General features: G+C 36.5%; 1 protein-coding gene across 3 annotated transcripts in view; it reads left to right on the top strand.

Annotated features, from left to right (window-relative positions):
• LEPR (leptin receptor) overlaps positions 1 to 13,240 on the top strand; it is an 83,290-nt gene that overhangs the window by 36,808 nt on the left and 33,242 nt on the right. For all 3 annotated transcript variants that reach the window (XM_045584501.1, XM_036444755.2, XM_036444756.2), the window contains exons 5-6: positions 10,757 to 10,962; positions 12,566 to 12,708. In XM_045584501.1, the coding sequence (XP_045440457.1) occupies positions 10,757 to 10,962; positions 12,566 to 12,708 (349 nt within the window). The remainder of the gene's footprint in view (positions 1 to 10,756; positions 10,963 to 12,565; positions 12,709 to 13,240) is intronic.

The raw sequence follows: 13,240 nt of genomic DNA, 5'->3' as shown, positions 1-13,240 counted from the left end.
AAAGGTCTGTAGACATTTGAAGACTTGAAACATTGCATGTGGTTGAGTCTGGAAATTGGGGGATGATGACAGATAAATGTGGATGACTAAGCAAGGGATATCCAGAGAGTTTGTACTTTGGTAACTCCCGTTTAAAATATGGATTTCCTTGGTCACACATTTTCATCAAGTAGCCACTCCATTTCACTATACCTAGTTTACTTGGTCTCTTCACTATTACTTCTGTTAGCTCTCTTGGTGATTTAGACATCCACATGGGTGATCTTCAATTTCTTGAATGCTTTACTTTCACTATTCTTAATTTTTTACTCCATTTAATTAACCCTTTCTCATGACATACCTCGGACCTTGTCATTAATGATAAGCATGCTATTTCTATAATCCCCATTTCAAGGATCCCACACTTGGATCCTTTCTTCTCCTACCTCTTATGTTAAGTTTACTTCCTCAACCTCAGGAGTAATTCTCCATGTTTAGAGTGGCTCTGCCTTTGGGGTACCTGAATATGACACAGGGTTGGGGAACTCAATCAGAAATATTGCTGATTCAAGAAGATAGAGATAGAAGTTCAGATGGTATAAAGGGGCTTGAATTCATGGAGCAGAGTACTGAAGCAGGGATGTACACAGAAACTATTATGGGGTCCCCTTGACTCTTTGACTGGATATCAGTCTGCCATGTTGGTAGATAGGAAATCTTCTTGGAAAAGAACAATTACCAGGAGCTATAAGCTAAACAATCCCCAGAAGTCACATGGGACCAAGAATAACTTAATTTTCCAACAAGCAGATTGGAGAGACCTTGTTGGATGTCAGTGACTTTCAGTAGAAACCCCATAATAACCTACTTTCAAGTGGGGCCAGATTACTTCTAGAGTCAAGGTTTTTCTATACTATCTTCCCCCAAACTAAAAAGAAGTTGAAAGGCATAGACTAGTGCTGAAGTAACTTAACTGCCAGAACAAAATCGTCCATTCTTTTAGAGTAAGACAATACAACCCAACACTCAAAAGCATAATATCCACAATGTCAGGAATCCACTAAAAAATACTGAAGGAACAGGAAATACACGTTTCTGTATATGAAGTAACAGAAACATATAACCCATAACCAGGAGAAAGATAAAAAACAGTTACTAGAATGAGACCCAGAAATGACAGAGATGATAGAATTAACAGACAAGGATAGTTAGTATGAATATTCTCCACATGCTCAGAACATAAGTGACCATTGCATCCAAAACAACCAAATGAATAACCAAACAGATTGTGTGTGGTGACCAGGGACAACCAAACGACTGAGCAGCAGGCTGTGTGTGGAAACCAGGCCTGCATGGAGGGCAAATGAGGGTGACCAGGCTGGCAGGTGGGAGTCAGTGAGGGGTGACCAAATGATTGAGCAGCAGGCTGAGTGGGACAACCAGGTTGGCAGGGGAGTTAGTGAGGGGCAACCAAACAATTGAACAGCATGCTGTGTGGGGCAACTAGGCTGGCCAGGGGAAGGGCAGTTAGGGGTAACCAGGCTGGTAGGGGGGCAGTTGGGGGCAACTATATTGGCAGTGGGGGTAGTTGGGGCTGAACAGGCCAGCAGGTGAGCAGTTATGTCCCGGATTGTGAGAGGGATGTCTGACTGCTGATTTAGGCCTGATCCATATGATAGGGCTTAAACTGGCATTTCAGACATCCCCCAAGGGGTCCCAGATTGGGGAAGGTGCACGCTGGGCTGAGGGGACCCTCCTCCATGCATGAATTTCATGCACTGGTTCTCTAGTCTATATAAATAAAAGGCTAATATACAAAGTGTCTCCTTGGGAGTTTGACTGGGAGAACTGGAGTTCTATCACTCGCTATGACATTTGCTGACCACTGGGCATGGTGTGGAACATGGTGGATGACCAATGGTGGTGGCGGGGTGCTGAGAGAGCTAAGGAAGGAGGAGGCAGAGAGGTGGGGAGGCGGGGACTGGGAACAGTGCAGTAGTGGCATGTCTGGATGACAAGGGAAAAAGGAGGTGGGAGGTGGGGAACCAGATCAGCCATGATAGCCAGCCAGGCCTAGGGACTCTACCTGTGCACAAATTTTGTGCACCAGGCCTCTGGTCCTATATAATAAAACCTTAATATGCAAATCAACTGAACAGATGACCAACCTGCTGAACAACTGGTCACTATGATGTGCATTGACCACCGCGGCACAGATGCTCAATGCAGGAGCTGCCTCCTGGTGGTTAGTGCACTCCCATAGGGGGAGTGCTGCTCAGTCAGAAGTTGGGCTCAAAGCTGGTGAATGTAGTGGCTATGGTGGGAGCCTCTCCCACCTCCATGGCAGCATTAAGGAATAGTGAGCCAAGCGGTATGGAGCAGGAAGCAGGTGGGCGGTAAGGAGCTGGAGGTCTCGAACTGTGAGAGGGATCCTGAACATTCCCCAAGGGATCTCAGATTCTGAGAGGTCATAGGCTGGGCTGAGGGACACCCTCCTCCAGTGCACAGATTTTGTGCCCCAGGGCCTTTAGTGAGGATATAAAATGTGAAATTGATGATAAAAAAGAACCAAATGAAATTTTTAGAGAAGAAAAATACATTATTTTTAAAGTAAATAAAAGTGCTCAACATTAATTGGGTCATTTTAGAAATACCTAGTGTTATTCGATCAAGAAACATTTAGTGTGTACAGGCCACAGTGCTAGGTTCTGTGAGAAATATACTTTCATTCTTCCCTTTTCCCCTTCTCCCTTTCTTTTCTCCTCTCCTCCTTCTCTCTTCCTTCCTCCTTATAAAGATGGATTCATGGATTATTTTAATTTGTGGGCTATAATCACTTTCATTATTTATTTTTCAAATTGTCTTATTTGTCTAATTGGAACTTATTCAAGCTGGTCCTTGTGTCCCTTTGATGTGTCCCATCTTTTACAATTATTTTTGAGGACTTCTTATTTTCTGGCATTGCAATGTTTCAGGTTGATTTTATACATTTCCTGCTATAACACTGGAAACTGCTATTTCTCTAAGGAGCCCTGATTCCTTTTTAGTGGAGAATGGTATTTACAAAGCAGTATCTGGGGGCTAGACGTTTGCTGTTACTTGGGTTGCATTGTTGCTACGCCCTCTCCACTATAGAGCTAGTTACATGTGTACATATACAATACAAACATGTTACATGTGTATATACAAATCTACATATCTACATCTTTAGTATATACATATATTAAAAGTGTGTGTTCATACTAATATTTCCCATTTTACTCTAAAACCACAGGATCCGTTCTAGACTTTTTTCTTTTCTTTTTCCCCCCTGTAGCTCCTTTTTCCAGCAGTAAACACCTGGCTTCCCTTTCCCATAATCTATTACCTATTCACGCAGTCCTAGAATACATATCAAGTTATTTTGAAGTTGCTAACCCATACCACTGTGAAAAAACATACTAATTAGAGAATAATATTTAGACTTGCTTTGTCTTTACTAAGGCTAAAGTTTACATTGGCAAAATACTAGTTCCAAAGTTATTAGGATTCCTTCTCCTTCTCTGTCCCTTGTGGTTATATTATTAATATATTGATTGATACACTTTAAGGTCCATTTGTTGTTGTTTCATTCCTCTTGTTTTCCTCTTTTATTTTCTTTCTCTTTCTCATCCTCGTTGGTTTCTCATTGTTTGGTAATATTTTACATCAGAAGAGTAGTACTTTGTGTTTTTATAAAATGCTTCTTAAACTTGTTTCCTTGATAAGATTTACCTAGTTCCATACTTCCCACTTGGACCTGATTCACAAGATCTGGATTGGAGTTGGTAATTTGCATGTCTGTCAAATTCCAGGTGATGCTGATGTGACAGGTTATGGACTAGAATTTGAGAACCACTGATCCATAACACTTATTAAAAACAAATGCCTCAGCCCCAGACCTACTGAATTCTCCATGGAGGGTTTTGGAATCTGTTTTTTAAGACTCCATGTGACTCTTAGGATAGGACTAGTCTGGGACACTAACCTATCTTTGAAATTATTTGGGATTGGCAAAGTAGAATTTTGGGGTAACATGTATATAGATTACCAGTCTGAGATTTAAAATAAGTGACTTGATTAAATCACATACAAAGCTGATACTAAAATTTCCAATTCCCGTTAGTTAATTGGTTAGTCTATTATGTTTTGCTCTAAGTTTATGTCACAATCAGAAATTTGGGTGGCACCAAGTTGGTATTATTCCTATAGTAATTTAGTATAAATCTCGGCTTATAGAAGTTTTAATACAGTCACAGAAAAATTTTCTGGGAACAAATAACTTGACCAAAGATCAGAGTACAGAATGTGCTTTGTACTTATATATATGTAAATTCTGAGTGGAAAATGGACCAAATGTAAAATTTGCAAATAAGTCAAATTTAAAATTTATTTGACAGATGTTTTTGTTTGTTTGTTTGTTTTTACTGTTTCCCTTTCAAGTAAAGTGAGATTAAATACGAAGCACTGTGTGTGTGTGTGTGTGTGTGTGTGTGTGTGTGTGTACAGGCAAGGCATAAAATAGTTTGCTGCATAAAAATATTTTAAGAATTTCAGTAATTCTTTCCTCCCTCCCTTGCCTCGTGCCTCCCCCCCTGCCCCTCCCCCCCCAATTAGTTGCCTCCTGTATGCACCCTGACCCAGGAGTGAACTAGAAAACTGAGTATGTGCCCTGACCAGGAATCGAACCTGAAAACCTTTTGGTGTACGGGATAATGTTCCAACTAACTGAGCTACTGGGCCAGGGCCAGTAATTCTTGTTTTGGTTATTTTAAGCCAATGTATCTCTTTTTTATTTTGAAATATTGATCATCATTTTAATCCTTATAGTTTAAAAGTATCAAATTTTTAGAGAATCATTTGATGTTCATAAATACTTAAAACTTTTAAAAGTCTTTTTGAAGATAAAAGGAGTTCTTGTGCTGACTTTGGCAAGTAGCAAAGCTGGTCCAGGTTTCACACAAACTTGGAAAAATTTCTGTTCTCTTAAATATGACAAAGATCGAATGTTTTCCTCAATGAAAAAAATAATTTGAAATAATTATATAATTCTCTAATGTTCTAATTTATAGAAATACTAACACAGCTCATATTAAGAATTCTTTAGTTGTGACCCCTAAAGTATTTATTTTCCTTTACATAAAATGACAATGACAACAGAGAAATTTATCTTCTAATAATAAAGCATCTTGGGTGTAATGCTGAAGATGGAAGGGCAAGACTTCATATAATGCCTACCTTCACTCTGAGCCTCAGTTTCTTATCTATAAAGTAGGTGATACTAGTTCCCACATAAGGTGGATTAAAACATTGTAGTAGATATTGATTTTCAAGGAGCTTCATGTAAATTATAAATATATTATGTTATGTAATTTGCTGATGTATTTAATGTTGTTTCTCTGTTTCTGTGTCCTTTACCTATCAAGTATCCACCCCTAAGGAATAAGAAGTGTTTTTGGCCTATAGCTAGGATTGAAAATTTTTTTTCTTATAGGACTAGATAGCCAATATTTTATTATTTTAAAAATATTTTTATTTATTTCAGAAAGGGGGAGAGAGAGATAGAAACATCAATGATGAGAAACAATCATTGATCAACTGCCTCCTTCATGCCTCACACTGGGGATCGAGCCTGCAACCTGAACATGTGCTCTGGCCGGGAATTGAACTGTGACTTCCTGGTTCATAGGTGGATGCTCAACCACTAAGTCATGCCAGCCAGGATTGGTAGCCAATATTTTAGATTTTACAGGCCATAGTGTCTCTGTCATAACCTTGTTGCCATAGTTAATACAAAAACAAATGAACATGCCTCTTTTTATAGACACTAACATTTGAATTTCATTTAATTTCCACATATCATGGAACATTTCTCTCTCTCTCTCTCTTTCTCTCTCTCTCTCTCTCTCTCTCTCTCTCTCTCTCTCTCTCTCTCTCTCTCTCTCTCTCTCATCTCTCTCTTTCCTTCTTCCTTTTAAGAAGACATTTGAAAATGTAAGAAACCGTTCTTAGCTCACAGGCTGTACAAAAGAGGTATATTTGGCTTGTGGGCTGTAGTTTCCTGACTCCTGCTTAGAACATTTGAAAATTAGCTTTAGATTGATTCTTAGCATTTTGAGATAGGGTTTTCTGTTGGAGTGGCTTGGGAAATTTCTGAATAGAGATGGTTTTAAGAAAAAACTAATTATGAATTACTGTGATATGTATTCTATAGTTATATATAGTCATTATATATAGTTACTCTGAATTTTTGCTATATATTTTTATCTTCTTTGTATATATTGAAATTTTAAAGAAAACAAAGATTGATTAAATAGAACACAACAGTGATGTGTCAAAGAAACCAAAGAGTTAATCTAATTGGTTATCAGCCCTATTCTACAATTATCCACTGTATTTAGAAAAGCATGACATTGGCAAGACCATCTAAGACTAAGAGATTATAATTCTAACATTTTTTTATTTTAAAAAGAAAAATATCACTAGAATTTTTTATCCTTAAAAGCATAAAAAATATTAATGGAAAAAAATTATAGACACTAACATTTGAATTTCATTTAATATGTCTTATTATCAGTTCAGTTCTATTTTTGCCTTAAAATTTGGGAGTTCTTCAGTCAACGCTTCTGACATAAAACCACAATTTATTCAATTTGTTCCATATTCCTTTGAGAAAAGCTTTTATCTTAATATGTGAAAAACACATAAAAGGCAAGGCATAATATTATTTAAAATTACATTTTATTGGCTTTGTTTAAAGATTTATATAAAATGGAAAGTGCTAAGTCAATCCGCTTCCGATTAAAAACAGTATTTTATGGGTATACAGCACTTCAAGTTTTCAAAGATACTTTTATGTAATTGTCTTTGATATTTACTACATCCTTGTAGAGATAGATATTGCAGGCATTTTCTCTGTTTTATGGATTAAGAAAACTGAGGCTCCTAAAATGCCATTACATGCCTGTGGCTCATAAGCAAACATAATAATTTGAGTTTAGCCAAGACTGGTTTGGCTCAATGGATAGAGCGTCGGCTTGGGGACCAAAAGGTCCCGGGTTCAATTCCGATCAAGGGCATGTACCTTGGTTGTGGGCATATCCTCAGTAGGGGGTGTGCAAGAGGCAGCTGATTGATGACTCTCTTTCATCAATGTTTCTAGCTCTCTATCTCTCTCCCTTCCTCTCTGTACAAAATCAATAAAATGTATTTAAAAAAAATAATTTGAGTTTAAGTCTCAGTATGAATTTAGTGTGCTTTTTGCAGCAATATTACTTCTTACTCAGTGCCCAGTAGACTGCTTTACACATTAAAACGTCTATATATGTTGTTTCCTGATTGGTATTTTATAACTAAATTAATACTAAAGTCTGATAAATTGTGAAAATTTATCATAATCCAAAACATTTAATGCGAGTGGGATGTGTATGGAAAGACTAGGGTACATTTCTTTCATGATGTGTTTATATCTAAATGCACATGTATATGCTAGTTAGCACAATTTCTAAAGCAACACTTCCTCCACACTAAATTTGTAATTGGTATATTTATCACTTACAGGTTTTTTTTTAATCCAAAAGGACCAAAACATTTCTGAAGGCAATGATCATGCCCAAATTATACTACTCTCTCTCTAGCCCCAAGTTTTTTCTTTTTCTTTTCTTTTCTTTTTAAAGCATAGAGTGGTTTTCGTAGAAGGAAGCTGGTCTTTATGGACAGAATGGGAGTAGCTCAAGCAAGATAGGAGGATGGGGGGCATTGTAACCCCTCCCGTCCCCGCCAACACTCACTCTAAATCTTCTCGCTTCAACATTGCTTAGACTAGGGGACCATTCAGATTAAATAAAAACCACTAATAAACCAGAGATAACAACTCTCTGTGTCTTGGTCTATATGCCTCGAGTTAGGTAACCTTACCCAAATAATTATAATTAATTTTATAAAAATATATTTTTATTGATTGAGAGAAGAAGAGAAATACAAACATCAATGATGAGAGAGAATCATTGATTGGCTATCTCCTGCATGCCCCACATTGGGGTTTGAACCCACAACCCAGGCATGCGCTCTGACTTAGAACTGAACCATGACCTTCTGGTTCATAGGTAGATACTCAACCTCTGAGCCACGCCAGCTGAGCTGTAATTAAAATTTTAAGGTTAACCCATTCATTTTTAGATTTACAGTGATAGTCAAAACATTCTATTTGAATTCTAATTCCTCCATGTCCTTGTTCAACACTTAGTATGATTAATTTTTTTAAATTTTAGCCATTTTAATATGTGGTTAGTGGTGTCTTATTGTGCTTTTAATTTGACTAATGATGTTGGGCTTCTTTTCAGGGCCTTATTTTCATTCTTATATCTTCTATGGTGAAAGGACAGTTGACATCTTTGCCTATTTTTTAATTGGGTTGTTAATTTTAGAAATTACGGATTAAGGAAACATAATTTTTTGAGCATTCTTTTTTCCCATTTTTTAAATTAAGGTATTATATGTGTACATATCTTACCATTGCCACCCTCCCACTCCCGTACATGCCCTTATCCCCCCAGAGTTTTGCGTCCCTTGGTTATGCTTATATGCATACAAGTTCTTCAGTTGACCTCTTATCTCCCCCATATCTCCCTAACCTTCCCACTGTAATTTGACAGTCTGTTTGTTGCTTTACTGTCTCTGTATCTATCTTTTGGTTCATCAGTTTATAATTTTCTTTATTATCCATAAATGAGTGAGATCATGTGGTGTTTTTCTTTCATTAACTGGCTTATTTCACTCAGCATAATGTTCTCTAATTCCTTTTTTATGGCAGCATAGTATTCCATTGTGTAGATGTACTATAGTTTTCTGATCCAATCATTTGCTGACAGGCACCTAGGCTGTTTCCAAATCTTAGCTATTGTGAATTGTGCTGCTATGAACAAAGGGATGCATATATCCTTTCTGATTGGTGTTTCTAGTTTCTTAGGATATATTCCTAGGAGTGGTATTACTGGGTCAAATGGAAGTTCCATTTTTAGTTTTTTGAGGAAACTCCACACTGTTCTCCACAGTGGTTGCACCAGTCTGCATTCCCACCAGCAGTGCACGAGGGTTCCTTTTTCTCTGCAACCTCACCAACACTTGTCATTTGTTGATTTGTTAATGATAGCCATTCTGACAGGTGTGAGATGGTACCATATTGTTTTTTTGATTTGCATCTCTCGGATAATTAGTGACTTTGAGCATGTTTTCATGTGCCTCTTGGCCTTCCTTCGTCTTCTTTTGAAAAGATTTTATTTAGGTTCGTAGCCCATTTTTTGATTCAATCATTTATCTTCCTTTTATTTAGTTGTATAAGCTGTCTATAGATATTGGAGATTAAACTTTTATCAGTGATAACATTTGCAAATATGTTCTTCCATACAGTGGGCTTTCTTGTTGCTTTGTTGATGGGTTTTTTTTGCTGTAAAAAAGCTTTTTATTTTGATGTAGTCCCATTTGTTTATTTTCTCTTTAGTTTTCATTGCCTTAGGGGCAGTATCAGTGAAGAAGTTCTTTCGGCATATGTCCGAGATTTTGCTGCCTGCGGATTCCTCTAGTATTTTTATGGTTTCCCATCTTATATTCAAGTCCTGTATCCATTTTGAGTTTATTTTTGTGTATGGTGTAAGTTGGTGATCTAGTTTCATTTTTGCATGTATCTGTCCAATTTTTCCAACACCATTTATTGAAGACTGTCTTGACTCCATTGTATGTTCATGCCTCTTTTGTCAAATACTAATTGAGCATAGTGGTTTGGGTTGATATCCGGATTCTCTATTCTAGTCTATTTATTTATACTTTTGAGCATTCTTTAAATCTTCTGGGTACAAGTGCTTTATCAGGTAGGTGATTGACAAATGTGTTTTCTCAATCGATGGCTTGTCTTTTTGTTACTTTTGATAATGTCATTTGAAGAACGTAAGTTCTCAATCTTTATAGAAGTCTAGTTTATCATGTACACATATAATACCTTAATAAAAAATGAAAAAAGAAGTCCAGTTTATCAATTTGTTCTTTTTAAAAAAATTAAATCTTTATTTTTGAAAGTATTATTATGTCTTTTATTCTCCTCATTGCACTCTCCTATCCCACTTCTCCCAAGCCTTTACCCACTACTGTCTCTGTCTTTGGGTTATACATATATGCTTATGAATTAATCAGTCACTACTCCACTGCATAATAACTTATTTCCCCCTTCCTAAGCTTGGAGTTAATGTCATACATTTTACTTCTACTTACGGTATAAACCTCACACTACATGGTAATTACTTTTGCTTTAGATCATCTGTAAATATTTACCCTCCATTAAATTTTATTTCTTTGTGTAGATTAACTAGACTTTCATTTGCTATCTTCATTTTCTTTTTGCATGAAGGACTTCCTTTAACATGTTTTATAATGCAGGTCTCATGTTGGTGAATATTTTCAGTTTTGGTATGCGTGCAAAAAAGTCGTCATTTCACATTTATTTTGAAAGATATTTACGTTGGGTATAGGATTTTAGATAGCAATTTTTCTTTCCTTTTTGTTCTTTTCTTCCTGTTTTTATTTTTCTGACAGCTAACCTGTTTTAACCCTTATCTTTGTTTCCCTGACATAATGTATTGCTTTGCCAATGCCCTTTATGATGGGTATCCAGAATAGCTTATTTCAATTTGGATTTTATGTCCTACATTTTAAATATAGTCAGTATCTTTACATCTATATCAATGTTTGCCTCTTCTTTTTCATGTAGGCCTGAAGTGTTAGAAGAACCACCACTGGTCCCCCAGAAAGGCAATTTCCAGCTTGTTCAGTGCAACTGCAGTGCTCACAAATGTGAATGCCATGTGTCTGTGCCAGCAGCCAAACTCAACTGCACTCTCTCTATGTATTTAAATATCACATCTGGGAGAGTGATTTTTCAGTCTCCTTTAATGTCAGTTCAACCCATCACTATCGGTAAGTTGTACATAAGAAAATCACAGATCTAAACATCAGTCATACAAACAGATTAAACACGGATTACAAAATTTGTCAACGGCTTATCTCACTTTGACCAACTCTGTAATCATGGTAAATGTAGTGCTAGGGAGTATTGTGAGCAGCTTCTGGAATGGTTTTAGCTTTCAGTCATTCAGTAGTAACAGTAGTATTTCTATCTTTGCAATTATAACCTAACTTATTGCTTGAAAACAGTTTTATTTCTTTAAATCCTAGATCTGTCTAATGAGATATAAAGTATTTGGTTATCACCTTTTTACATCTCAGATAACTATTTATGATAATAATTAGGATTTTTTTTCTCTTGGATTTATTCCTTCAATAAGTATTTCTTAGAGTCTCATGATTTGGGAGCCAGGAAAAATAGTGGTGAATGAGACAAAATTCTTGCCTCACAGAGTAGGGACAAATAATAGTGGGCAGAGATAAACAAAAAGTTTATCCAATTTTTCCAACACCATTTATTGAAGACTGTCTTGACTCCATTGTATGTTCATGCCTCTTTTGTCAAATATTAATTGAGAAACAAGGAGTAATTTTCTATACAAATATGAGCAAAAGAAAAATTCAATTAACAGGTAATGCTCCATATTTTCAGTTCAAAGATCCCCTGACATTTTTTGACCAATTTGAATATGTCACTACAAATGTGACTAATATAAGTAAATGTAAACTTAAAATATTTAACTTTTTCATTAGTTTTGTGTATGTATGTTAAATTATATATTACTAGAAGCCTGGTGCATGAAAATCGAGCATGGGGATGGGGGGTCCCTTAGCCCACCCTGCACCCTCTCCAATCTGGGACCTCTTGGACATCTCTCTCATAATCTGGGATCCATGGCTCCTAACTGCTCACCTGACTGCCTGCCTGATCACTCCTAACCTTTCTGCCTGACTGCCTGATCACCCCTAACCACCTATGCCTGCCTGCATGATTGCTCCTCTGCCTGCTTGCTTGATTGACCTTATCTGCCTCGCCTGATGGCCTGATGCCCCTAACTGCTCTCCTCTGCCAGCCTGATCACTCCTCACTGCTCTCCCCTGCCAGCCTGATTACCCCTAAATGCCTCTGCCTAGGCTCCCATCACCATGGCTTTGTCCGGAAGGATGTCTGGTGTATCCGGTCTAATTAACATATACTCTTTTATTAGTATAGATAATTATCATGTAATTATTAATATATAATTATATAACATATAATTTAATAGTGTTACTATTTTCTCAGCTCATATTTCCTTAGGTAGTTTATATATAAACTTTTTACTCATATCTTTGCATCATTGTTTTTGACATAACTAGTCACTTTTCTAGATATCTGAAACAATTTTCCTCACAATTTTTCCTGTACTTCTTTCTAAGTTATTGGGAGGATATATCACTTTTTGAATCTACATATGACATTATATTTTAACATTAAGACTTTCAAATAATGTGTCCTCCAGATCACCTTTTAAATAGTTGAAAGAACAAGATATGCTAAAATTTCAATTTGACTTCATTTGATGATTATCACAAGAAATGCTTGACTAAAACATGTTTTTGTTTGTTTTTTCTTAAGTGAAGCCCGATCCACCATTAGGTTTGCATATGGAAATCACAGACAGTGGTGGTTTAAATATTTCTTGGTCCAGTTCAACATTGGTACCATTTCAACTTCAATATCAAGTGAAATATTCAGAGAATTCTACAAGTAAGAGAGAAGTAAGTATATTTTAGTAAAGGAAAAGTTGAGATGCAACTAAAGTAAAAGGTGAGACCCATCCAAGTTCCATAGAAAGTGCTCTCCGCATACCAAATGTGCCTGCTCCTGTAGAGCAGAATCCTTTATAATTTACCATTGCACCACTGGCTTTCATTTAATATCAGCATAGGAACTTACCATATGAATGGCATTTCTGCATCTTCTGTAAAATGCTTTTAGACAAATTACTTGATGTTACTCAATGTTGCTTATATATGGATCTATGTTATATATTGGGGAACATGACAAATTCCTTCCAGAATTTAGTGATAGAGAAAGCTCCTCTTCTTAAAAAAAGTTTACATATATTAGATTGACCTCTCTCCTCTCCCCTCATCTTTGAATTTATTTATAATTTTTTCACCTACCGGTCTTCTTTGATTTCTGATGTTACATTTAATCCTTTAAAAAATGGCTTTGTATATTTGTTTACATGCAGTGCAGTATATGCATTTGAACTGTAAAGTACACCACATCCTTTCCCCTCCCAGT

The sequence above is a fragment of the Pipistrellus kuhlii genome, unplaced genomic scaffold (genome assembly GCF_014108245.1).
Source record: "Pipistrellus kuhlii isolate mPipKuh1 unplaced genomic scaffold, mPipKuh1.p scaffold_m20_p_2, whole genome shotgun sequence".
Lineage (NCBI taxonomy): Eukaryota > Metazoa > Chordata > Mammalia > Chiroptera > Vespertilionidae > Pipistrellus > Pipistrellus kuhlii.
Note: the sequence above shows the minus strand (reverse complement) of the source record. Positions and strands in the feature narration are given on the sequence as shown.